Genomic DNA, 27,267 nt, shown 5'->3' on the forward strand with positions numbered 1-27,267 from the left:
TGTGCCCTGTGCAAATATAGGGCTTGTACCCACTACCAATCAATGAATCAATGAAAGGGAATGCAAATGAGCATTCGTTCAAGGCCAACTGACAAATGCAACTTATATAACAGCGAACTCTGTTGTGTATGTCTTCCCATATTTCAGTGTTATAATCAGATGTATATATGTGTAGCATGTTTACAAACCCTTAATGGGTTCCTAGCTGCCTAAGGGTACTTGAGGAAGCCCCTGTGATTAATTTGTATCCAGTGTATCCTAGGGTGCATGTGCTAGAGTTGGAGAAGTTACCCCCTGGTTATTTTGTAGCAAATGTGTGAGCTCCTGGGTGTGTCTGGGATGGGGTTTAGAGATCAGCTTGCATCCTTTTTGGCTAGGCCACCCCTCCTTGCTCATGCCTAACACACACACACACGAATCTGAATGCGTGTGTACTCAATCATGTCCCACTCTTTAAGACCCCATGAACTGTAGTGGGTTGCCATTACCTACTCCAGGGTATCCTCCCCACCCAAGGATCTAACCTGCGTCTCCTGCAACTCCTGCATTAGCAGGAGGATTCTTCACCACTGCACCACCTGGGGAGCCCTATATATATACATATATATTAATATAATACATACATATACTTTCAAAGGCAAAGAATATACACTACACACACACACACACACACACACACACACACACAAATGGTAACACTGGTTGCTTATGAAAAGGAATTTCAGGTTTTCCGCTGCTTCAGGCAATGTCCCAGAGATCCTTGCTCAGGCTTCTTTGCAGCCAGAAAAAGACTGAGATGCACTGCCACAAGGGAACTCAAATAAATTTAGAATTGTTAAGACTATATTCAACAACAGACGGCACATTAAGAAATAAGAAAATGAAATGATTCGTTGTGTGTTAGTGTACTAGACTGTAAGCTTATCAAACAGCCCCTACTCCCTTCTCCTCTGGTAGGTCCACAGGACTTAAAACAGGAACTTAGGTACCCTTAAAGGACGAGATCTTTAAGGAAAACTTGCTGACTGGGAGGAGCTCCACCTGACTTCTTACAACACCCTCTTTTGTGTTTCTAAAATCCAGTACCCAAAACTAAAGATAATCATTTAACTGCCAAAGCATTTTCAAAAAAAAATATGCTGAGAATAAAAACACAACGAAACAGGGCTTCAAGTCCTTTGTTAGACTTTTTAATCACTTTTGGAAGAAGGGGGTGTCTAGAAAAGAAAAGGGTTATTAAGCGGGCTGGCTCCTAAGTCCACGCAAGGCACGATGTTTGCAGCAATTTAGACGAGAAATGTCTGGAGAAGGAAATGGCAGCCCACTCCAGTGTTCTTGCCTGGAGAATCCCAGGGACGGGGGAGCCTGGTGGGCTGCCGTCTATGGGGTCGCACAGAGTCGGACACGACTGAAGCGACTTAGCAGCAGCAGCAGACGAAAAATGAAGTGTCAATTAACAAACCCCGCCTCTCCTTCGCAGCTGCTTTTACCTGCCTGGGGTGGGGGTGGGGGCGGGGGCGGAATGAGAAAGAGGCAAAGTCAAGAATCAAAGGAAGAGGGGAAAGTGGGGTCAGGCGCCGGGAAGCTGGAAATGAAACAGTAACATTGGTGGAATTACAAGGAAGGCGTGGCAGGAGAGCGACAAACCAACCGGGAAGACCCGTGGTTCGACGAGACCCAAGCAAGGTGCTCGCAGGAAAACAAAAATGAAAGGGGTGACGGGGTGAAAAGCGACTGAGGCTTTGATGACAGCTCGGACTTGGTCTTCAACCCGCAGGGGCCGGGGAGACCAGGGGACCTTCCATTGTGCGGGGCCCCACCGTTCCCTCCCCTCCGCTCCCCGCACAGCCGAGCCAAAGCCGGAGCCCGAGCCGGAGCCGGAGCCGTCACAGCTCCGGGCCGCAGCTCCCGTCGCCGCCTGTGTCTCCCCTTTGCCCGAGGTAGGAGACAATATGCTCAGTCCTCCTCCGACCCTTTCTCACCAGCAGAAGATCGTCGTCTCCCGGCCTTCCCCTTGTCCATCTTCTCCTCCTGCTGGAATCGCAGTCGCTGTCACCTCAAGCCCCCTCTGAGTGGGGGAGGGAGGGGGAGGGGAGAGGGGGAAAAAAAAGCCAAGAACGTGAGAATTGCGCTTGCGCAAGAGCCGTCGCCTGCCTCAGACCGGAAATTACCACCCCTCCCACCTCCATCCGGAAATCACTTCCTGGGACTTGTTTGCTCTGTGGGTTAGTCGCTCAAGTGTTTGTTTAAGTGGCGTGTTTTCATTCTCTCTGTGCCTATAGGATACTGAGACTGGGTGTGAGGTTTTAGCCCATAAAGGTTTTGTTGACTTGAAGATGCGGTTGACTAAAAATTAAAGCAAGGAAGCTAGGAATTCCCCCACTTCGCTACCCCAGTCCTTTGATTGTATTATTTTACTCGTGGCGTCTGCTATGTCTGTTCTCAAGGCGCTTCCTCAAATTTAGAAGCAAAAAGACTTTAACAAGACAAAAATCAATAGCCTGTTAGTTTAGCAGTTGGAGTGGAAATCAATTAAGTCAGCTGAGGAAAATGAGTAATAGGATCTCTTCAAAATCCAAATCCATAATTTTTAAAGGACAAGGAAAAAGCTGGATCTCAATTTTTTAACATAAAATAATGAGATGCTATAAAGTGGGTGGCTGTATATGAATTTGTTCAACTAATTTTTATTACAGTACTTAAGGGAATAACCCTGACTTCAATGAACTCAACGGTTAGTACTTTGAGGCTGATTACTTTTTTAGTCCTTTCATAGGACCCATCAGTTTAGAAAATTGATCTATTTGATTAGCCATAAAGTACATATTTGAATACTTTTTTTAAGTGGGTAAACTTTAATCATAGTAAGTTTAACAAAATAACACAGAGCACTGTAGTTAGAGGCAAATGATACTGGAATGTTCCAGCAGTTTAACATCCGCTCCCCTCTCCCCCATCTTGCCAAGGCTGGTAATGGGACTTGACTTGTTCAATTCACTGCCAGAGCCTGGCTTTTGCTTTTTTAGCCTTACTTTTTAATTACTGTGTCGTCTGTGTTGGAGCTAGGGGTAAGTCTCCAGGTGATAATGCCTATTGGGCTGGGGGGAGTGTCTTGCAAGGTCAGAATGGCTGAAAAGCAGAAATACGTCAGGGCTTGCTGCGAATGAAATTCACTACAAGGATTTCAGTTAGAGGCTCAGTTTATTTCTTTTTAGCAAATAAAAACACTGCCTACTGAAAATATCTGAATTTTATTATATAAATCAACTTTTTAAATTGAATTTTACTCCAGAATCACGCTGGCTTGATTCATCAGCGGATATTATACGAAACAGAGCTGGAAAAAGATGGAAATAGAGGTAAGAGATGGAAACATAAAAAAGGAAATTCTAAGTAAGCCTAATCCATTTCTGTGCAAAGCTTCCTTAAAAGTAAATGGTTTTAAAGTTTAGCAGTAAGTCAACGTATTAGAAATGACATTATAAGAAATAATATTAGTCAACTTACAAACATATCATTTAAACTTGTCATTCAACCAAATATAGCATTTCTGTTAATACAGAGAGAGAGTCAGATTGTTTCTTTGAATGGAGCTGGTTTTGAATAACATATTTGAAGATAAATGACCTTTAAGCTCAAAAACTTGAAATTTGCTTTTTAAACCAGTATTTTTATTGTTTTTACAGTATCGACTGCATAGTTGTATTGCAAACAACTTAAAGGACTAAAAAGTTCCGTCTTTTGAGGGAGTCATTTAACAATCTCACTTTGCACTTTATGAAAGACTAATTACATGATCTTTTGTTTTATAGTGTTTTATGATGTTCAGGTGAAAGCTTCCTTATTTTAAAATAAGTGAATTGTGAACTTTTAAAATAAGTGAATCATTCAAAAAAAGTGAATGATTCCCTTAGTATGTTTGTAGATAAGGTCATTTCTTTTATGTATGTTTAGCTCACCATGTATACAGCCTTTTAAATTAAGATTGTTTGAGATTAGAAATTCATCAGCCCAGTATTTTATAGGAGGAGAGGATGGACAGGTTTGATCTTAATGAGTATGGTTCTTTATTGGGTGTTAAAAGTGTATATAAAGTGTTTAAATTAGATATTCTATTTTTGTTTTGACTATAGGATTAAAAGCAGTGGGTATGATTTTTTTAATAGTTACAGGACATGATGGCAGTGTTAAATTGATCAACTCTTTATTTTACCCCTTAAGTAACAATTTCTTTGAGAAGAGCTTAAACTAAAAATGACACTTCTCTTCCCAAGTGAATTAACTTTTTGTTTTGTTTTTTGTTTTTTCCCAAGTGAATTAACTTTTAAGTACAATCTGATTATAAATAGGTTTGGTTGGTGACTAAATATATCAAGGAACAGCTATATATGAATTCAGGGGAGAGTTACATGTTGAAGTATATTAGCCAAGCGATGTAAACTACAATAAATTGTAAAGTACTGTCTGCCTTTTCATTCTACAGGATACTCTGCACCTTGCTCCTTTTCTCTCTACTTAAATACTTGTCCTTTATTTATCGGTGTGCCATATTGGTTATCCAGTTTGCAAACGCCCATTCTTTTCCCCTGAGAATTGTTTCTCAAACAACTAGGTACAAAAGCACTTAACAAAGGTGAAAAAGAGGAATTGAATGCCATATACCACATGCTATTAGAAAATACCGATTTGGTTTTACTCTGATTGAAAGAAAAGTTAGCTAACAACATTCTTTAGCTCTTTGGTTTAGTTTAGTTGATTTAGGTTTAGTTCATTGAGTTTTACATACTAGGTTATCTTTCTGTTTCAGTAGAGAAAAGGGCAGTTTTCAGCATAGTACCTGAATAAACAAAGTATTTTTAGATATAAGAGATAACTGCTTCTCTGTACAAACCTCATCCATGCCAGACTATAAAATAGACCCTCCTTTTGGAGAGCAATTTAGCAGTATCCGGTAGAATGGAAGATGTTAACATGACTTAGAAATTCCACTTGTAGGCATATTGCCTAGAGAAACTCTTGATATGTGCACAAAAAATATATAAGAATGTTCATTGCAGCTTTATGTGCTTAGTTGCTTAGTTGTGTCTGACTTTTTGTGACCCCATGAACTGTAGCCCACCAGGCTCCTCTGTCCATGGGGATTCTCCAGGCAAGAATACTGGAGTGGGTTGCCATGCCCTCCTCCAGGGGATCTTCCCAATCCAGGAATTGAACCCAAGTCTCACTCATTGCAGGCGGATTCTTTACCAGCTGAGCTACCAGGGAACCCCACTTTGTTTATAATCGTGGAAAACTGGAGCAGCCTTAAAGTTATTCAACAGAATAATGGTTAAACCATGGCATATTCAAGCAATGGAACACTATAAATTGGTAAAATGAATGATCTCGGACTGTGCTTATTAATGTGGGAAAAAATCACAATGTTGAGTGAATAAGAAAGGCTGGGCAAGAGAGATTTTTTTTTTATTTCATATTTCTCAAAAAGAAGATCATCCTGTCTTATTTTACAGAAACTTCCATGTGTGAGACACTGCATAAAATGGCTTTTATCTATATTAATTTAATTCTCACAACAGCCTTGTGAAATGTTATCCTATTTCGCATTTATGCATTGAAAAAATATTTGTATATCCCAGACACTGTTCCAAGTACTATAGATACAGCAGTTAATTAAACAAAGTTCCTGTTCTCACAGAGCTTTCATTCTAGTGAGGAGAGACAATTTTTAAATATACAATTATATATCAGGTGGTAATGTAGGCTATGAAGAAAAATAAAGTACAGTGGCAGGATAGAGGGTAATTATCGATTGCTGTTTTACATAGTATAAACTAAAACTCAGAAGTTGAAGAAACTGAAACTGATAGAGGTTAAGAAACCAGCTAAAAGTCATTCAACTTAACATTTGGAGCTAGAATTTAAACCCAAATCAATTAATCTACTTCCAGAGGCTCCTCCTATCTGTCACTTGCACTCTAGGAAAAGATATTAATTACATAACAGCACCTGAGATCAGCAACACTGGAAGGAAAAGTTTTTAAAGGAACAGAAAATAGCTGTCTATATAGGTTGGATAATTTGGATAACCAAATACCTTCATAAAGTACTGGTTGGGTATGGGAGTCAGATTCAGAAAGTGAGAAAAGAGTTAAGAAATCAAAGCAAGCTGGCACTGTTTTGATTTTACCTTAAGCCTTGATAGCAGCTTGAGTGGCACTGAAAATCATTTTAAGTGCTATTCATTGGAAGTGGGTTGTGGTTGCTAGTGCGAGTGTTCAGAAATTCAGGAGCAAGAGTATTAATGTATTTGTTAAGAACATGAATTTGAGTCACATAGCCTCAGTACCTAATCATTTATTTAACAGTTGTTTAATTTTAACACAAACCACTTAACCTTTTTTTCTCCCCAAAATAAAGTCTATTGAGGTTTTTTTTCTCCTGGGACTTAACCTTTCAAGGACTTTTCTTTCCCTTTGGGCTATGACTACAATAACTAAGTTAACTTCTCAGTCACTTTTAGTTTCAAACATCAGAATAACCATATCTTCTATTATTAGATAACTTGATCATCATCTCCAGTGCCTGGTTCACATTTCACATCTACTGCCATCCCCTGCCGTTTATTTAATAGCAAAAATATTTAAATGCTTACTGTGGAGATAAAGACTAACCAAATGAGAAAACCAAAATCTATTCATTCTGAGCTCACTATATAGCAAGGGAGTCAGCCACCATCACTTGCATTCTGGAAGTGACTCAAAGGCCAGCAGACGAGCGGGAAAGCTTTGTAGTGGAAAAAAAGGGAAGGCTGCTGGCATGTCCTGATTGGACCATATTGGCATGAGGAAGCTGTCTGCAAGCTAACTAAAAGGGAGCCATCCTGTGTCACTGGTTAGGGGTGCCTATGTGGCTTTCTCTGGTGGGTCCTAAGTTGGAAGCAGGGATAAAAATTATGGAAGCTATAAGTTATTAACCAAGTCTTGGGACTTGCCTGGTGGTCCAGTGGCTGAGACTCCACATTGCCAATGCAGGGGACCCCAGGGTTCGACCCTTGGTCAGGAAACTAGATCCCACATGCTGCAACTAAAGATCCTGCATGCCACAGCTAAGACTGGGCACAGCCAAATAAGTAAATAAATACAAATCAAGTCTTGGCCATTTGGGGCCAACTGTGACAGAAGTTATTGTTTGACTTCTCAGATTGTCACTAGAAGTAAGCAGTCTCACTTCCTGAGATTCTGCCTTGTAAGACTGGCTTCCAGGGCTGTTTATTGTAGATGAGAGATTTACTTCCTGGGCAAGTTGCTGCAGATTGTGGGTCAGAGTTCTGTTTTTATATATGGTCTATCCATTGTCCCTTAGTGTATTCAACTTCTCACTACTGTGCATTTTTCACAATTATTTTGAGTTAAAATCTCTATCATAGGTTAATATATTAATGTCTTCATGTTTGCTGTTTGGTCACTAAGTTGTGCCTGACTCTTTTTGCAACCCTACGGACTGTAGCCCTCCAAGATCCCCCATCTATGGGATTTCCCAGGCAAGAATACTGGAGTGGGTTCCCATTTCCTCTTCTAAGGGATCTTCCCATCCCAGGGTTCAAAACCATATCTCTTGTGTCTCCTGCATTGGCAGGCAGATTCTTTACCATGGGGCCACCAGGGAAGCCCTAATATCTTCATAAAGTGCTTAACTTAACATGATTTCCCACAGGAAGACTTAAGCAAGATGAAATTTGTATTTTTTTCTAGTACTGACATAATACTGCTTTTTACTTTCAGTGGTTACCAGTGACTCAGAAACTGAGCTTCCAAAAATTTATTGAACAATCTGACTTACTAGAAGAACTTAAATATGACTTCAATGAAAAAGCTGAATTGAGACACACCGAGACACATGGGCCTTTTGCCTTTAACTATTATAAAAATGTCCTGGAGAGGAATAGCAAGCGCTACTGGGCCCTTGGCCATTTGCTTGAACAATACATTTATGAACTTTTGGAGAAAGTGTGCAAATTACAAAAAGTATATATCCCACCAGAGGCTGATAAGGAACCAAGAAGCTTCTTTTTCATGAGTGAGAGAGCGTTATCAAATCATCACTCTGCTCTTCTTGTCCTCCTTCAAGACCACGGGGTCTTTAGAGCTGGTCAGTGGAGTCAGCAAGCAATAATACACCATGGTCTCCAGCATGGAAGTCAGATACCATGTATTCAAATGGCATTGCAGGCACATTATGATGTAATTGTGCTAAACCCCAATGACAATTTTGTGGACCAGCAGACAGGAGAAGAGTGGAAAGGCCTTTTAACACAAAATGGTGAGTTCTCTTCCAGAAAAATGGTTCAGACAAAGAGCTTTTTCTCTCTCCAGGAGTCTCTCCAATGTATTCCAAAAAGATGCAGCAACACCCCTGAAGAACACATGGCTTATATTTGGGATTACTTCATATCAAAGACTGAAGGCAAGGATGTTGCCTTCATTGTACATGGTTATGGAGGCTTGGTTTTTATGGACTTGCTTGTTCGTAAAAAGTGGGATGTGATGAGCAAAGTATACGCTGTTGCACTTATTGACTCTGAACATCATGTAGGACACCAGTTGGGAAGTGATGTCCAGTTATTAGAATGGATAAAGCAGCACTGCCGTGAATGGGTGACAAGTCCGAAGCCTTTGGATAAACCTGCAACGACCGTTTTGAAAAAGGAGTTTCCTATAGTTTCTGCTGGTACAGAAAAACACAACTTAGCCCCTTCCTCTAGCCTTCAGTCAATTTTTAAATACTTTAGAAAAGCTTTGAAAGCCAAAGCAGCTAATTTCTCTCGAGTGTCCATAGTGACTAGAAGCTCCACAAAAAGAAAGCAAAGTGCTTAAGTTACTTTTTTTGTCATCTAAGATTGTTTTGTCCCACTGAAACTTTGCTAATGTAGATGCTAGAAGAGAAGAACACTTCCAACTCACATGCAGTATTATGTTCTGACTTCAAGTCTGATTTGCTGAATTTGTTTAAAAGCAAATATGTTTTGCAAATATGTTCTGTAGCCTACTGATGAACCAGGAAGTCAGTACCATCATTAATATTTTACAATATTAGTCAAAGTAGTCTTGTTAGAGGATCTTCTTAGGAAAAGATTTCATATGGTTTAATGACACCAAAAGTGTAATTGATAGAAATTAAATATTAAGTCAATATTTGACTTCTGTATTATTAGCACTATATTAAAATTATAAATGAAAATAAAATTAAGTATCATAAGGAAACTCCATTCTTGGTTTATTTGTGAGTTTTTTGTTTTTCTTATGTGTGTGTTTACTCATACCTTTACTAATATCTGACTGTCTACTATGTACTAGTAAATATTAATGTTGGGCACATTGACAAACAAGGCCAACAGTGCCTTTATCTTTCTTTGAGGTTCACAAGGAAAAACAAATTACAAGTGTGAAGAGTGTTAAGAAATAAAGGGCATCATGGATCATCCAATATGAGAGCTAATAATAGCTTTGGGATTCAGGGAATACTCCTTTAACAAAATGATGCCTAGTTTGAAGAACAGTAGTAGTTACCTGGGAAAACAAAGTCACAGTCAAAGGAATCACATGTGCAGAAGTCCTGAGGCAGAAGAAGTCCAGTTCAGCAAGAGCTAAAAGATTATAGAGTAGTAGTAAAGGAAACATTATTCATGACATTCATTAAAGACAGGAAAATTCAAAAGTGATTGGTGCAATGGGGATTTTGTAGTAGGAGAAAGATAGGACTCAACTGCAAATACAATGATGGGGGTGGGGGGAGGAGTTATAGCCAAGTAGCAATGAATACCAAAGGCAATGGCACCCCACGCCAGTACTCTTGCCTGGAAAATCCCATGGATGGAGGAGGAGCCTGGTAGGCTGCAGTCCTGTGGGGTCTCGAAGAGTCGGACACAACTGAGAACTTCACTTTGACTTTCCACTTTCATGCATTGGAGAAGGAAATGGCAACCCACTCCAGTATTCTTGCCTGGAGAATCCCAGGGACGGGGGAGCCTGGTGGGCTGCCATCTATGGGGTTGCACAGAGTCAGACACGACTGAAGAGACAGCAGCAGGATTCTTACTGCGGGCAGGGCAGGGCTGGGAAGATATTGATAGAAGATAGTGGAGAATGAGGAATTTTATCAAATATAATAGAGAATGTTCAGATACCAAAGGTGAGATTTTCACTAACTGACTCAGCAGAATTTTTGCTACACCTGGACTAAACAGACCAAGGGCAGAGCCCAATGTCAGAGCCTACTCAAGAGAAGGGCTCCAAGGAGCCAAAATCAGATTTGATAGAAGTTTTGTCAGTAGCTGCAAAGTTAAGTTGGAGAAACAGGCAGCTTACTTAAGGCTGCAATGTCAAAAAAAAAAAAAACTTTATTCTAATGACAATGGAAACCATTGGATGGTTTTAGACAGAATATTAGCAGATTTACACTTTATAAAGAATATCCTGATTGTAGTTTAGAGAATAGTTTAGAAGGAGAACAAGCTTGGAAGCTAAGAGATCAAATAATTTTGGCAGTAGTTTGAGAAATGTTCAATGCTTTTTTTTTTTATAAGTGTAAATGTCTTACAGTATTTAAGTGTACAGCAAAATGATTCATTTTTTTTGTGTGGATTATATTCCATCATAGATTATTATAAGATATTGAATATAATTCCCTGTGCTATACAATAAAGGGCTTCCCTGGTAGCTCAGCTGGTAAAGAATCCACCTGCAATGCAGAAGACTTGTGTTTGATCCCTGAATTAGGAAGATCCCCTAGAGAAAGGGACAGCTACCCACTCCAGTATTCTGGCTCAGAGAATTTCATGGACTGTATAATCCACGGAGTCACAAAGGGTCAGACACAACTGAGCAACTTTCACTTTTTCATACAATAAATCCTTGTTGCTTCTCTATTTTATAATAGTTTGCATCTGTTACTCCCATACCCATAATTTATTCCTTCCTTTGCTTTGGTAACCATAAACTTGTTTTCTATATCTATGAATCTGTTTCTTTTGTATGTACATTCATTTGTATTATTTTTTCAGATTCAACATATGAGTGATACCATGTATAATTTGTCTTTGACATTTCACTAAGCATAATATTCTCCAGATCCATCCACATTGCTGCAAATGGCAATATTCCATTCTTTTTATGGCTGAGTGCTTTTCCATTTCATTTGCATATGACATCTTAATCTAATCATCTATCAATGGGCATTGGGTTGCTTCAACATCTTGCCTATTGTAAATAGTGCTGCTATGAATACTGGGGTGCATGCATCTTTTCAAATTAGTGTTTTCATTTTTTTCCAGATGTACACCCAGGAGTGAATTGCTGGCTCATATGGTAACTCTATTTTTGGCTTTTCAAGGAACTCCCATACTGTTTTCCACAGTGGCTGCACCAATTTGCATTCCCACCAACAGTATACAAGGGTTCTCTTTTCTCCACATCCTCTTCAATATTTGTTATTTGTAGACTCTTTGATGAGGGCCATTCTGACAGGGGTGAAGTGATATTTCATTGTGATTTTAATTTGCAGAGAAATGCTTAATACATGTAATGAACAAAATTTTGTGATTGGAGGTCAGGAATAAGGAGAAGGAAATAACAAGGAGTGTTCCCAGATGTTTTGTCTTCAGCAACTAGTTGGACAGAAATACAATACTATTTACTAAAAAGAAAAAAGAGAAGTATCATTTACTGAAATAGGGACTACTGGTGAAAACTTTATTTTGGTGGTTCCAGAAAGTTTTAAAGAAAGATAAAGGAATAGGTTACAAGTTTTTTTTTAGCTCTGCCCCTACATGAGTACTACAGGAAAACATATTAGATGTTACATTTGAAAAATTGACTCTGCCATATCTAATGAGTCATATGAATTTTTTTGTACATAGCTCTTTCTAGTTCTTCTAGTGTTCTAATTCCTAATGGTTTTGTTTTGTTTTTATTGGTTTTGGGCCACATCACACACCATGTGGGATTTTAGTTCCTCAACCAGGGGTTGAACCCATCCCCTGCACTGGAAGTGAAACCATTTACCTCAGATTGGGACTTGACCCCACATGGCTGAGACTTGAAACCAGTCAAAACCCAGTTTGGGACTCAAACTCAGCCAAAACTCACAGTCTTCCCACTGAGGTCACAGACCTGGTTTAGGACCTAATGAAGCTCAGGTTCTTGATGTTCTCATCACAGAAAGAATTCAGTAAGAGACAAAACGATAGGTAAGAAATGGAGTTATTCAGAGAGAAACACACTCTACAGACAGTGTGGGTCAACACAAGGGGCCAGTGCAGTGGCCTTGAAATGTGGTGTGGTTGGCTTTTATGGGCTGGGTAATTTCACAGGCTAATGAATGGGAGGATTATTCCAACTAGTTTGGGGAAGGGGGTGGGGATTTCCAGGGGTTAGGCTACCACCCACTTTTGGTCTTTGATGGTCAACCTTGGAACTATCATGGCACCTCTGGGTGTGTCCTTTAGCCTGCTGATGTGTTACAGTGAGCCCATACAGAGGATCAAGGTCTAGTCAAGTTGACTTGTCTGCCATTTTGGACCCATTTGGTTCTAATCAGTTTATGTTGTACCCTCCAGCTATATCATTCTTTCAAAGGTGGTGCCCTGCCCCCTTCCCTCCTGTTTCAAAAGCAGACTCCTAATCACTGAACCATCAGGGAAGTTCCTCTTAGTTCTGTTTTTTTTAAACCTAGTTTAAGGCCACAGGATTGGAAAAGGTCAGTTTTCATTCCAATCCCAAAAAAAGGCAATGCCAAAGAATGCTCAAACTACCGCACAATTGCACTCATCTCACACGCTAGTAAAGTAATGCTCAAAATTCTCCAAGCCAGGCTTCAGCAATACGTGAACCTTGAACTTCCAAAGGCAGAGGAAGCAGAGATCAAACTGCCAACATCCGCTGGATCATGGAAAAAGCAAGAGAGTTCCAGAAAAACATCTATTTCTTCTTTATTGACTATGCCAAAGCCTTTGACTGTGTGGATCACAATAAACTGTGGACAATTCTGAAAGAGATGGGAATACCAGACCACCTGACCTGCCTCTTGAGAAACCTGTATGCAGATCAGGAAGCAACAGTTAGAACTGGACTTGGAACAACAGACTGGTTCCAAATAGGAAAACGAATACGTCAAGGCTGTATATTGTCACCCTGCTTATTTAACTTATACACAGAGTACATCATGAGAAATGCTGGGCTGGAAAAAGCACAAGCTGGAATCAAGATTGCTGGGAGAAATATCAATAACCTCAGACAGGCAGATGACACCACCCTTATGGCAGAAAGTGAAGAGGAACTCAAAAGCCTCTTGATGAAGGTGAATGTGGAGAGTGAAAAAGTTGGCTTAAAGCTCAACATTCAGAAAACGAAGATCATGGCATCTGGTCCCATCACTTCATGGAAAATAGATGGGGAAACAGTGGAAACAGTGTCAGACTTTATTTTTGGGGGCTCCAAAATCACTGCAGATGGTGACTGCAGCCATGAAATTAAAAGACACTACTTGTAAGAAAAGCTATGACCAACCTAGATAGCATATTGAAAAGCAGAGACTTTACTTTGCCAACAAAGGTCCATCTAGTCAAGGCTATGGTTTTTCCTGTGGTCATGTATGGATGTGAGAGTTGGACTGTGAAGAAGGCTGAGCGCCAAAGAATTGATGCTTTTGAACTGTGGTGCTGGAGAAGACTCTTGAGTCCCTTGGACTGCAAGGAGATCCAACCAGTCCATTCTGAAGGAGATCAGCCCTGGGATTTCTTTGGAAGGAATGATGCTAAAGCTGAAACTCCAGTACTTTGGCCACCTCATGTGAATAGCTGACTCTGATGCTGGGAGGGATTGGGGGTAGGAAGAGAAGGGGACAACAGAGGATGAGATGGCTGGATGGCATCACTGACTCAATGGCCGTGAGTCTGAGTGAACTCCGGGAGTTGGTGATGGACAGGGAGGCCTGGCATGCTACAATTCATGGGGTCGCAAACAGACTGAGCGACTGAACTGAACTGACACTATAATTTCTGTTATGTACTGAATGTTTGTGTCCCCCACCAAAATTCATGGTGAAATTTTAATCTCCAATGTGATGCTCTTAGGAGGTAGGATATTTGGGAGGTGATTACACCATGAGAGTAGAGCCCTCATTACCAGGATTAATGCTATTATGGAAGAAACTCAGAAAGCTGCCTTCTGCAATGTGAGACAACAACATCAACAACCTCAAATATGCAGATGATATCATACTAATGGCAGACAGCGGAAGAGTAACTAAAGAGCCTCTTGATAAGGGTGAAAGAAGAGAGTGAAAAAGCTGACTTAAAACTCAACATTAAAGAAACTAAAATCATGGCATCTGGTACCATCATTTCATGGCAAACAGGAGAAAAATAGAAACAGTGAAAAATGAAAAACCAGTTTTCTTTCTTTGGGCTCCAAAGTTTACTGCAGATTATAACTGCAGCCATGAAATTAAAAACCACTTGCTCCTTGGAAGAAAAGCTATGACAAGCCTAGACAGCATATTAAAAAGCATAGAACTCACTTTGCCAACAAAGGTCCATATAGTCAAAGCTATGGTTTTTCCAGTAGTCATGTATGGATGTGAAAGTTGGACCATAAAGAAGGCTGAGCATCAAAATATTGATCCTTTTGAACTGTGGTGCTGGAGAACACTCTTGAGAGTCCCTTGGATAGCAAGGAGATCAAACCAGTCAGTTCTAAATGAAATCATTCCTGAATATTCATTGGAAAGATGGATCTGAAGCTCTAATTCTTTGGCTACCTGATGTGAAGAACTGACTCACTGAAAAAACACTGATGCTGGCTGGGGAAGACTGAAGGCAGGAGAAGGGGACAACAGAGAATGAAATGGTTGGATGGCATCACCAACTCAATGGACATAAATTTAAGCAAACTCCAGGAGATAATGAAGGACAGGGTGGCCTGGCATGCTACAGTCCATGGGGTTACAACGAGTTGGACACAATTTAGTAATTGAACAACAACAGCAACGTGAGACACAGTGAGAAGACAGCCATCTATGAAGCAGGTCTTCACTGGACACTGAATCTGATACCCGATCATGGACTTCCCAGATCTAGAACTGTGAGGAATACTTTCTGTTTAAGGCTCCCAGCCTATGATACTCTGTTGCTACATATTAGATTACCCCCAAAACTTAGTGACTTAACATAGCATTTATTATCTCACAGCTTCTGTTCAGGAGCAGCTTAGTTGAGTGAGTCTGGTTCAGGATCCCTCAGAAGAGCACATACCAGATGATCTGAAGCATTTAACTCAGAAATATGTATTTCCATAATCCAGACATTGTAAGACCACTAATATTTTAGTGGTTAGGGAAACATTTAACATTTAAAATAGCAACTAAAAGTTAGGATTGATGGAGATAGGGTCCAGTATATTTATTCTGTAAAGTTTAGGCTTAAAATTTTAAGATTTTATGACCATGAAAAAAAAAAAGGACAAGCCATGGTGATCTACAGTTGAGCCTTAGTAACTCACTGTATGGACTTGTTACACAGGCTGCTTCTATTAAAAAATTAACCTAACCCTTGTTAAAATAGTAAAGAAGACTTTATTCAAGACTATTGCAATTAGGGTTACTGCCAACAGAGAAGAAAGATCAGGCTCAAGTCTAAACACAACAAAGACAAGTAGGAATTTACAGTCAAGAATTAGAGTAGGGGTATTAAAACTGTTTACCTCAGATTGGGACTTGAACCCACATGTCTGGGACTCCAGCCAAAACCCAGTTTCAAACTTGAACCCACATGCCTGGAACTTGAACCAGGCCAAAACCCATGGTACCTGATTTCAGGGCCTAATAAAGCTCAGGTTCTTGATGTCTCATTGCAGAAAGACTTCAGTGAGAAACAAACTGATATGTAAGAAATGGATTTATTCAGATTCAGAGAGAAACACACTCCACAAACAAGAGTGTGGGCCATCACAGAGGGCAAGTGTACTGCAAAATGCAGCACGGTTAGTTTTTATAGGCTAGGTAATTTCATATACTAATGAGTGGGAGAATTATTCCAACTATTTTTGGGAAGGAGTGGAGGTCTCCAGGACTTGGGCTATCACCCACTCCTTGGTCTTTTGCCCTGCAACTGTCATGGCACCTCTGGGCGTGTCATTTTGCTTGCTGATTGAGGATCAAGGTCTAGTCTTGTCTGCCATCTTGGTCCCATTTGATTCTAATTGGTTTAAGTTGTGACCTTGGGTCATGTCATTCTTTCAAAAATTGTGCCCTGCCCCTTCCTCTCCTATTCAGTTCAGTTCAGTTCACACACTCTTTGTGAAAGTACATTAATAGGGAGGGAACACCACCCATCGAAAGAAAATTGGATTAAAGATTTACTGAGCATGGCCCTGCCCATCAGAACAAGACCCATTTTCCCCCTCAGTCAGTCTCTCCCATCAGAAAGCTTCCATAAGCCTCTTTTCCTCTGTCAGAGGGCAGACAGAATGAAAACCACAATCACAGAAAACTAACCAATCTGATCACATGGACCACAGCCTTGTCTAACTCAATGAAACTATGAGCCACCCAAGACAGATGGGTCTGGCAAACCACTTCAGCACTCGTGCCTTGAAAACCCCATGAACAGTATGAAAAGGCAAAAAGACAGGGCACTGAAAGATGAACTCCCCAGGTCAGTAGATGCCCAATATGCCACTGGAGATAGGTGGAGAAATAACTCCAGAAAGAATGAAGAGACAGGCAAAGCAAAAACACCACCCAGTTGTGGATGTGACTGGTGATGGAAGTAAATACTGCATAGAAACCTGGAATGTTAGGTCCATGAATCAAGGCGAAATTGGAAGTGCTCAAACAGGAGATGGCAAGAGTGAATGTCGAAATTTTAGGAATCAGCCAACTAAAATGGACTGGAATGGGTGGATTTAACTCAGATGACCATTATATCTACTACTGTGGGCAAGAATCCCTTAGAAGAAATGGAGTAGCCATCATACTCAACAAGAGTCTGAAATGCAGTATGTGGATGCAATCTCAAAAATGATAGAATGATTTCTGTTCATTTCCAAGGCAAACCATTCAATATCACAGTAATCCAAGTCTGTGCCCCAGCCAGTAATGCTGAACAGTTGAAATGAATGTTGAATGGGTCTATGAAGACCTACAAGGCCTTCTAGAACTAACACCCAAAAAAGATGTCCTTTTCATTACAGGGGACTGGAATGCAAAAGTAGGAAGTCAAGAAATACTTGGAATAACAGGCAAATTTGGCATTGGAGTACAGAATGAAGCAGGCAAAGGCTAATACGAGTTCTGCCAAGAGAATGCACTGGTCATAGCAAACACCCTCTTCTAACAACACAAGAGAAGACTCTACACATGGACATCACCAGATGGTCAACACTGAAATCAGATTGATTATATTCTTTGCAGCCAAACATGGAGAGGCTCTATACAGTCAGCAAAAACAAGACTGGGAGCTGACTGTGGCTCAGATCATTAACTCCTTATTGCCAAATTCAGACTGAAACTGAAGAAAGTAGGGAAAACCACTAGACCATTCAGGTATGACCTAAATCAAATCCCTTACGATTATACAGTGGAGGTGAGAAATAGATTTAAGGGACTAGATCTGATAGACAGAGTGCCTGATGAACTATGGAGAGAGGTTCATTACATTTTACAGGAGACAGGGATCAAGACTATCCCCAAGAAAAAGAAATACAAAAAGGTTGTCTGAGGAGGCCTTACAAATAGCTGTGAAAAGAAAAGAAGCAAAAAGCAAAAGAGAAAAGGAAAGATATACACATTTGAATGCAGCGTTCCAAAGAATAGCAAGAAGAGATAAGAAAGCCTTCCTCAGTGATCAAAGAAATAGAGGGAAACAATAGACTGGTAAAGACTAGAGATCTCTTCAAGAAAATTAGAGATACCAAGGGAACATTTCATGCAAAGATGGGCTCAATAAAGGACAGAAATGGTATGGACCTGACAGAAGCAGAAGATATTAAGAAGAGGTGTCAAGAATATAGAGAACTATACAAAAAAAGATCTTCATGACCCAAATAATCATCATGGTGTGATCACTCACCTAGAGCCAGACCTCCTGGAATGTGAAGTCAAGGAGTCTCAGGAAGCATCACTATGAACAAAGCTAGTGGAGGTGATGGAATTCCAGTTGAGCTATTTCAAATCCTAAAAGATGATGCTGTGTAAGTGCTGCACTCAACATGCCCGCAAATTTGGAAAACTCAGCAGTGGCCACAGGACTGGAAAAGGTCAGTTTTCATTCCAGTCCCAAAGAAAGGCAATGCCAAGGAATGCTCAAACTACCACACAATTGCACTCATCTCACACACCAGTCAGAGAAGGCAATGGCAACCTACTCCAGTACTCTTGCCTGGAAAATCCCATGGACGGAGGAGCCTGGAAGGCTGCAGTCCATGGGGTCGCTGAGAGTCAGACACGACTGAGCGACTTCACTTTTACTTTTTACTTTCATGCGCTGGAGAAGGAAATGGCAACCCACTCCAGTGCTCTTGCCTGGAGAATCCCAAGGACGGCGGAGCCTGGTGGGCTGCCGTCTATGGGGTCACACAGAGTCGGACATAAATGAAGCGACTTAGCAGCAGCAGCACACACCAGTAAAGCAATGTTCAAAATTCTCCAAGCCAGGCTTCAACAATACATGCACCGTGAACTTCCAGATGTTCGGCTGGATTTAGAAAAGGCAGAGGAACCAGAGATCAAATTGCCAACATCCATTGGATCATTGAAAAAGTGAGCGAGTTCCAGAAAAACATTTATTTCTGCTTTATTGACTATGCCAAAGCCTTTGACTGTGTGGATCACAATAAATGTGGAAAATTCTGGAAGAGATGGGAATACCAGACCATCTGACCTGCCTCCTGAGAAATCTTTATGCAGGTCAGGATGCAACAGTTAGAACTGGACAAGGAATAACAGACTGGTTGCAAATCAGGAAAGGAGTACGTCAAGGCTGTATATTGTCACCCTGCTTATTTAAATTATGTGCAGAGTACATCATGAGAAATGCCAGACTGGATAAAGCATAAGCTGGAATCAAGATTGCCAGGAGAAATATCAATAACCTCAGATATGCAGATGACACCACACTTATGGCAGAAAGCAAAGAAGAACTAAAGAGCCTCTTGATGAAAGTGAAAGAGGAGAGTGAAAAAGTTGGCTTAAAGCTCAACATTCAGAAAACAAAGATCATGGCATCTGGTCCTATCACTTCATGGCAAATAGATGGGGAAACAATGGAAGCAGTGACAGACTTTATTTTTCTGGGCTCCAAAATCACTGCAGATGGTGACTGAAGCCATGAAATTAAAAGATGCTTGCTTCTTGTAAGAAAAGTTTTGACCAACCTGGACAGCATATTCAAAAGCAGAGACATTATTTTGCCAACAAAGGTCCATCTAGTCAAAGCTATGGTTTTCCAGTAGTCATGTATGGATATGAGAGTTGGACTATAAAGAAAGCTGAACGCTGAAGAATCAATGCTTTTGAACTGTGCTGTTGGAGAAGACTCTCTGGGAGTCCCTTGGACATCAAGGAGATCCAACCAGTCCATCCTGAAGGAAATCAGTCCTGAATATTCATTGAAAGGACTGATGCTGAAGTTGCAACTGCAATACTTTGGCCACCTGAGGTGAAGAATGACTCATTTGAAAAAACCCTGATGCTGGGAAGGACTGAAGGTGGGAGGAAGAGGGGATGACAGAGGATAAGATGGTTTGATGGCATCACTAATTCAATGGACATGAGTTTGAGTAAGCTCCAGGAGTTGGTGATGGACAGGGAAGCCTGGCATGCTGCAGTCCATGGGGTTGCAAAGAGTCAGACAGGACTGAGTGACTGAACTGAACTGAACTGAACAGTATCAGTGGATCCAAAACTAAGAGGAAATCTCAGGAGTAAAGAGAGTCTTGCTAAAGGCCACCCAAGGGCTTAGACATGAGGAATGGGGAATGATAAACTTGATTAGATATCAAGGTTGGGGATGACTTAGCAGGAATCTTACTAACAGTGACCTATGCACTCTCACCAGAGAAGGCAATGGCACCCCACTCCAGTACTCTTGCCTGGAAAATCCCATGGATGGATGAGCCTGGTAGGCTGCAGTCCATGGTGTCGCTAAGAGTCGGATATGACTGAGCGACTTTACTTTCACTTTTCACTTTCATGCATTGGAGAAGGAAATGGCAACCCACTCCACTATTCTTGCCTGGAGAATCCCAAGGACAGGGGGGCCTGGTGGGCTGCCATCTATGGGGTTGCACAGAGTTGGACATGAATGAAGTGACTTAGCAGCAGCACTCTCACAGGTCAAGGTCAAGGACTAGTCCCAGGAGAGGACTCAGAGGAGCTTAACTAAAATGTGGCCAAGGAGAGTCTTTGTCACTTGAGTGTCCTCACAACAGGGCAGCTAGCTTCCCCTGGGATGAATCACCCAGGTGAATGGGCAAGCAGGAAACTACACTATCTTTTATGACCTATGCTCTGAAGTGGCATACTGGTCTACTCTTTTCCTATTTGTTAGACACAGGTCACTAAGTCCAAGGGAAGAGGAATTAGACTCCACCTCTTGCTGCTGCTGCTAAGTCACTTCAGTGGTGTCCGACTCTGTGCAACCCCGTAGACGGCAGCCCACCAGGCTCCCCCATCCCTGGGATTCTCCAGGCAAGAATACTGGAGTGGGTTGCCATTTCCTTCTCCAATGCATGAAAGTGAAAAGTGAAAGTGAAGTCGCTCAGTCGTGTCCGACTCCCAGCAACCCCATGGACTGCAGCCTACCAGGCTCCTCCGTCCATGGGATTTTCCAGGCAAGAGTACTGGAGTGGGGTGCCATTGCCTTCTCCACACCTCTTGAGAGAATGCCAAACAATTTAAAGACATATTTTAGACAACCACATCAGAAATAATGCCAACTAAAACTAATGGTATAGCAGCTCAATGCAGTTGTTGCTTATAAAATTATCTTGGCTCTGGGAACATGTTTATCTTGAAACAGCTGTGTACTTATCTACTGCTTTCCTTTTTCTCTGCAAAACATCAAAATTTTTGCCACAAATTGAAAAGAAAGCTTATTTTCATTTTCCTTCCTAGAGTCACCTTAAATAATCCCTTTCTCTGCCTTCTGATGTAGGTCCATTTTAGCAGCTTGAAGTCAAAAAAAGGACATCTCCAGATTTCTGGCTATAAGCTGCAGACCAGAGATGTGCCCTGATAAAGGAAAGACTGATATGCCACTTCAGGAAAATCCTAAGGCTTTCGGACATCAGTATGTGATCATTTTTTCCCCTTTTTGTGGAAGATACCAACAGTTACAAGTAACAGGTTATGATCATTGTAAGGAAAGTATAAGATTTGTGTGTCGCCTCCCAATACTAAACATGGACTGTAGCCTGCTAGGTTCTTCTGTCCATGGCATTCTCCAGGCAAGAATACTGGAGTGGGTTGCCATTTCCTTCTCCAGGGGATCTTCTCCACCCAGGGATCTAACCCAGGTCTCCTGCACTGCAGGCAGACTCTTGACCCTCTGAGCCACCAGGGGCTTACCTAATACTAAACATATTTTTAACAAAAAAAGAAAACATGTTGTTTGCGAATTTGCTATGGGAAGTCTCTGTTAAAGAAGATGGCAAGAATTTCTCTTACTTCCTTTTCAAGGTTTCTTCAAAGGCAGTGGTTCTCTGTCTTCAAAGTACATCAGAATAATTTGGAAGTCTTAAAACACCAACTGCTAGGTGTCACTGCCAGAGTTTCTGATTCAGTAGGATTGCTAGGTGGGGCCACAAAATTTGCCTTTTAACAAGTTCCCAGGTGATGCTGATGCTGTCAGTCTGAGGATCACACTTTGGGAACGACTGTTTGAAAGATTAGGAGTTACCAGAGAGGTAATAAAGTTAAATCTATCTCTTGTGAGGTGAAAGTTATCATGGATGATCATCTGGACCAAAGTTCCTCCCCTGAAGAAAGCAACAAAAGAGGTTTATTGGCTGAACCCATGTTTTATGGTCCCAATGATCCAACTGACACATTTGTCTCTCTCCCCATAGGAAAGGAAGTGGTGTGTCTCACCTGTCTTTCACCACCATTACCTCCAGTTGTCTACCATATAATTTAAGGGCAAATAGAAATTAAAAATAAGAGATGTAATCCTCATTGTTGAAAACAAAGGGATTTCTTCCCCTCCCACTTTCAGAATTTCTTTCTCCTTTTCAAATAGATGTAAATATTCATAATGGCTAAATAAGCTTCTTGCCCATCTCACAACTCAGGAATGTTTCCTCTAGAACCTGAAAGCCATCTTTTTAAAATATAAAGATCAAGGAAGGTAGTTCCCCTATCTCATAGTTCTCATGCCAGGGCAAGAGCTTAACTTTGATGGATGCCTTGCTCCAACTGGCAAAACCATGTCCTGTCAAAAAGATTAAAAGTTTGTTTTTCTCACTGGATAAAGCTAATTAACAAATAAAAGTAACCTCAATTATCATGATAAAGTTAGGATGAACTTCACATGACAAAGTATGCTGTTAGGTTCTCTTGAGGACTGTTTATTGTTTATTTTGAAAATATGTTTGCAGTGGGGGTTATCTACTTGGCTAGTTAAGGGGGTGAGATTCCTTTCTGTCTTCACAATCTCTTCACAGGTTGCCTATGATGCCCACCACAACCTGGTTTAGTGCTTATTCAAAACTAAATGTTTTCTTTCTTTACTATCTTTGTGGAGAGGATTTGTGGCTTGGGGGAAATCCTGTTTTTAGCAGTATTTCCTAAATAGCTCAGTTGGTAAAGAATCCGCCTGCAATGCAGGAGACCCCAGTTCGATTCCTGGGTCAAGATGATCCATTGGAGAAGGGATAGGCTTCCCACTCCAGTATTCTTGGGCTTCCCTGGTAGCTCAGCTGGTAAAGAATCCGCCTGCAATGTGGGAGACCTGGGTTCAATCCCTGGGCTGGGAAGATCCCCTGGAGAAGGGAAAGGCTGCCCACTCCAGTATTCTGGCCCAGAGAATTCCATGGACAGAGGAGCCTGGCAGCCTACAGTCCATGGGGTCCCAAAGAATCAGACACGACTGAGTGACTTTCATTTGTGTGGTTTCTATAGTGTAGTGGTTATCACGTTTGCCTAACATGCAAAAGGTCCCCGGTTCGAAACCACATGGAAACAGCTTCACAGGGGCTTCCCTGGTGGCACAGGCGGTAAAGCATCTGCCTGCAATTAGAGAGACCCGGGTTCGATCCCTGGGTTGGGAAGATCCCCTGGAGAAGGAAATGGCAACCCACTCCAGTATTCTTGCCTGGAAAATTCTGTGGACTGAGGAGCCTGGTAGGCAACAGCCCTTAGGGTTGCAAAGAGTCAGACATGACTGAGCAACTTCACTTTTCCTAAATAATACATCCCAGTTCCCAAATCCTAGAACAATTAGATAACAGAAGACACTACCTACCCTCGGGCTGAGAGAGAAATGGTCAAGGTATTGCATAGCAATAAACTTTGCAAGGCATGAAAGGACAAGAAAATCCTTTTGTTTGGCCTCTGACTCTCAAGTATCCTAAAACTTTCATCTCATTTTTAAAAATCAAAATAATATCTGCCCCAGAAAGCAGAGACCTCCCTAATTTTAGTAAACTGTAAGACAGGCCCACACCAAAAGAGAAACTTCAAATGCTACTAAATACAGAGTACAAAATTGAGTATTGAATCAAAAACTGTACCATACTTATACCCTGACTTGGATTTCTAGATCATCTCTCATGACCCATCCCACTGTAATCCTGCCACTGACTCTTGTGGTCATGGCCTGAATCTTGGCTGTACCAAATATATATTGCTCCACCAAAACATTCACAAAAGTAGATGATACCTGGCTCTTTTCAGTATCATATTGTTCAGTTTGCTTACTCAATTACATCTATTCACCGGTTTCTGATCTCCTACTCAATTCCATCTACTAACCTGTTTCTCATCTCCTTTGCTGGCAAAATGGAGGCGGGCAGGGGAGATCACATAACAAGATAGAGTGATATCACTAGAAAGTAATACTCACAATCCTTTAAGCTAGGCTTCAGCAGTATGTGAACCAAGAACTTCCAGATGTACAAGCTGAGTTTAGAAAAGGGAGGGGAAGCAGAGATCAAATTGGCAACATTCCCTGGATCACAGAGAAAGCAAGGGAATTCCAGGAAAACATCTGCTTCATTGATTACGCTAAAGCTTTGAACTGTGTGGATCACAACAAAGTGTGGAAAATTCTTAAAGATATGGGAATACCAGACCACCTTACCTGCCTCCTGAGAAACCTGTATGAGGTCAAAAAGCAACAATTATATCCAGACATGGAACAATGAACTGGTTCAAAATTGGGAAAGGAATATGACAAGGCTATATATTGTCACGCTGTTTATTTAATTTAAATGCAAGGTACATCATGCAAAATGCCAGGCTTGATGAATCACAAACTGGAATCAAGATTTGCTGGGAGAAATATCAACAATCAGATATGCAGATGATACCACTCTAATGACAGAAATCGAGGAGTTACTAAAAAGCCTCTTGATAAGGGTGAAAGAGTGAAAAAGCTGGCTTAAAACTCAACATTCAGAAAAAGATTAGGGCATGTACTCTCATCACTTCATAGCAAATAGGAGAAAAAGTGGAAAGAGTGACAGATTTTCTTCTCTTGGGCTTCAAAATCACCGTGGATGGTGACTGCAGCCATGAAATTAAAAACTTGCTCCTTGGAAGAAAAGCTATGACAAACCTAGACAGTGTATTAAAAAGCAGAGACATCACTCTGCCAACAAAGGTCTGTACAGTAAAAGCTATGGTTTTTCCTGCAGTCATGTATGGATGTAAGAGTTGGACCATCAAGAAGGCTAAGTGCCAAAGAATTGAGCTTTCAAACTGTGGTGCTGGAGAAGACTCTTGAGAGCTCCCTGGACTGCAAGGAGATCAAATGAATCAATCCTAAAGGAAACCAACCCTGAATATTCATTGGAAGGACTGATGCTGAAACTGAAGCTCCAATACTTTGGCCACGTGATGCAAAGAGCCGACTCATTGGAAAAGACTCTGATCCTGGCAAAGATTAAAGGCAGGAGGAGAAGGGGGCAATAGAGGATGAGATGATTGGATAGCATCACTGACTTAATGGGCATGAGTTTGAACAAACTCCAGGAGATAGCAAAGGACAGGGAAGCCTGGCATGCTGCAGTCCATGCAGTTGCAAAGATTTAGACATGACTTAGAGACTGAACAAAAACAAACAAACTGAATTAGATTGTGTGTTAGTAGCTCAGTCATGTCTGACTCTTTTCAGTCCCATGGACTGCAGCACACCAGGCTCCTCTGTCCATGGAATTCTCCAGACAAGAATACTGGAATGGGTTGCCATTCCCTTCTCCAGGGAATCTTTCCAACCCAGGGATCAAACCCAGGTCTGCTGCATTGTAGGAAGATTCCTGACTGTCTGAGCCACCAGGGAAACCCAAATTAAATCATAAATAGAGCCCAACAACATGACTGTCATTCCCTAATCAGCTGACACTTCTTTTCGTTTTTTTTTTAATTGTGATTTTAGGGAAAACATAAGTTTACCATATTAACAATTTTTAACTTCGGTAGTATTGTTGTGCAACAGATCTCTAGAACTTTTTCACCTTACAAAACTGAAACTTTATACCACTAAACACTTCATTTTCAGCACCATCCTCTTAGCCCCTGTAAATGCCACTCTACTTTCTGTTTCTATTGCTGATACAAATAATCAATACTTAAAACTATTCTAAGAAATAGAAAAGAGTTTTACTTGAGCCAAAATGGGGAATATAGCCTAGGAGGAAGCTTCTTAGTGGCTCCAAGGATCTGTTCCAATGAAGCATGGTTTTCAACACAGTTTTAAACCTTATTATTAAAACAAAGAACACACATCAAACACAACAGGGGTGCAATCATTCAATGTTTCAAAACAGACAGATTAGTATGAATTCAATGAGATAGCAGGATCCTGGTGTCTGGGAAGGAAACATCATCATCAAGAAACTATTAAACAATGCCATAGGTAGGGAGCTATTTATCTTTATCTTAATTGAGGGCATTCTTTACCTTAATATTTAAAGCAGATATGCTGTATAAGCATTCAACAGGTCATAATTCAGGCTGTTTTAGTTCACACAAAGTTCAGGTAGAACCATAGATAAAAGCCACCTATACCAAAATACGTGAAAAACTTCTCCATCACTCTTAGTATGTCACATTAATTATTCATGACAGTATCAAACCTTCTCCCTTTCTTCACTCTCCACAGATTCTTAGCAGACTACTTCCTTCAGAAATGGGAACTCTTAGCGAAAATCTTACTTCCCTGGTGGCTCAGCCAGTAAAGCATCTGCCCACAATGCACGAAACCCAAGTTCGATCCCTGGGTTGGGAAGATCCCCTGGAGAAGAAAATGGCAACCCACTCCAGTATTCTTGCCTGGAGAATTCCATGAACAGAAGAGCCTGGCGGACTACAGTCCATGGGGTCGCAAAGAGTGGGACACGACTGAAGCGACTAACATTTAGCAAGAATAGAGACGAAGATGTAGAGAATGGACTTATGGACACAGTGAGTGAAGTCGAGGGTGGGACAAATTGAAAGAGTGGCATTGAGATATATATACTACCATATGTAAAACAGACAGCTAGTGGGAAGCAGGTGTATAACACAGGGAGCTCAACCCAGAGTTCTGTGATGATCTAGAGGGGTGGGGTGGGGTCGGGGGGAGGGAGTTCCAAGAGGAAGGTGATCTTATGTAAAACAGACAGCTAGTGGGAATCTGGTGTATAACACAGGAAGCTCAACCCAGGGTTCTATGATGACCTAGAAGGGTGAGGTGGGGCGAGGGGAGGGAGGACCAAGACGGAGGTGATCTGTGTATTATTATGGATGATTCACATTGTTGTATGTCAGAAACCAACACAACATTGTAAAGAAACTATCTTCCAGTCAAAAAAAAAAAAAAAAAAGAAACTGGAACTCTCAAATTACAACTGCCATATCTACAAACTGACTTCCGTCCCTACCTAAGTTTCTTCCCTTTTTGTTAAAAAGGAAGTACTCCTCCTCCTGTACAAGAGCGATCCTCTCCAACTGTCCTCTGAATCCTTTCTTTCCTTATTCCCATGTTAACAATCCGATCAGTTGGTCAAATCTCTC

General features: G+C 41.1%; 2 protein-coding genes across 22 annotated transcripts in view; one reads left to right on the forward strand and one right to left on the reverse strand.

Annotated features, from left to right (window-relative positions):
* Positions 1–27,267, reverse strand: part of SENP7 (SUMO specific peptidase 7) — a 185,782-nt gene that overhangs the window by 143,528 nt on the left and 14,987 nt on the right. For 8 of the 14 annotated variants that reach the window (XM_055567982.1, XM_055567981.1, XM_055567978.1 and 5 more), the window contains exon 1: positions 1,983–2,156. In XM_055567982.1, coding sequence (XP_055423957.1) covers positions 1,983–2,022 — 40 coding nt within the window. In that variant the 5' untranslated portion in view covers positions 2,023–2,156. Of the gene's footprint in view, positions 1–1,982; positions 2,157–2,183; positions 2,321–9,566; positions 9,644–9,819; positions 10,112–27,267 lie in introns of those variants that run through there. The other 6 variants (XM_055567971.1, XM_055567972.1, XM_055567973.1 and 3 more) reach the window with 5 other exon arrangements.
* On the forward strand, positions 1,662–26,517 carry LOC129643468 (putative protein FAM172B). Of its 8 annotated transcripts, XM_055567993.1 has the most exons (4): positions 2,281–2,734; positions 2,967–3,068; positions 3,293–3,359; positions 7,782–9,263. In XM_055567993.1, exons 3-4 carry the CDS (start codon positions 3,348–3,350, stop codon positions 8,871–8,873), a joined length of 1,104 nt encoding a protein of 367 aa, XP_055423968.1. In that variant the 5' UTR covers positions 2,281–2,734; positions 2,967–3,068; positions 3,293–3,347; the 3' UTR covers positions 8,874–9,263. The 8 variants fall into 8 exon arrangements, with proteins under 8 accessions (XP_055423972.1, XP_055423974.1, XP_055423973.1 ...); XM_055567997.1 differs by lacking the exons at positions 2,281–2,734; positions 2,967–3,068 and adding an exon at positions 1,662–1,686; XM_055567999.1 differs by lacking the exons at positions 2,281–2,734; positions 2,967–3,068; positions 7,782–9,263 and adding exons at positions 1,702–1,940; positions 26,375–26,517.

Source organism: Bubalus kerabau, chromosome 2 (assembly GCF_029407905.1).
Source record: "Bubalus kerabau isolate K-KA32 ecotype Philippines breed swamp buffalo chromosome 2, PCC_UOA_SB_1v2, whole genome shotgun sequence".
Lineage (NCBI taxonomy): Eukaryota > Metazoa > Chordata > Mammalia > Artiodactyla > Bovidae > Bubalus > Bubalus kerabau.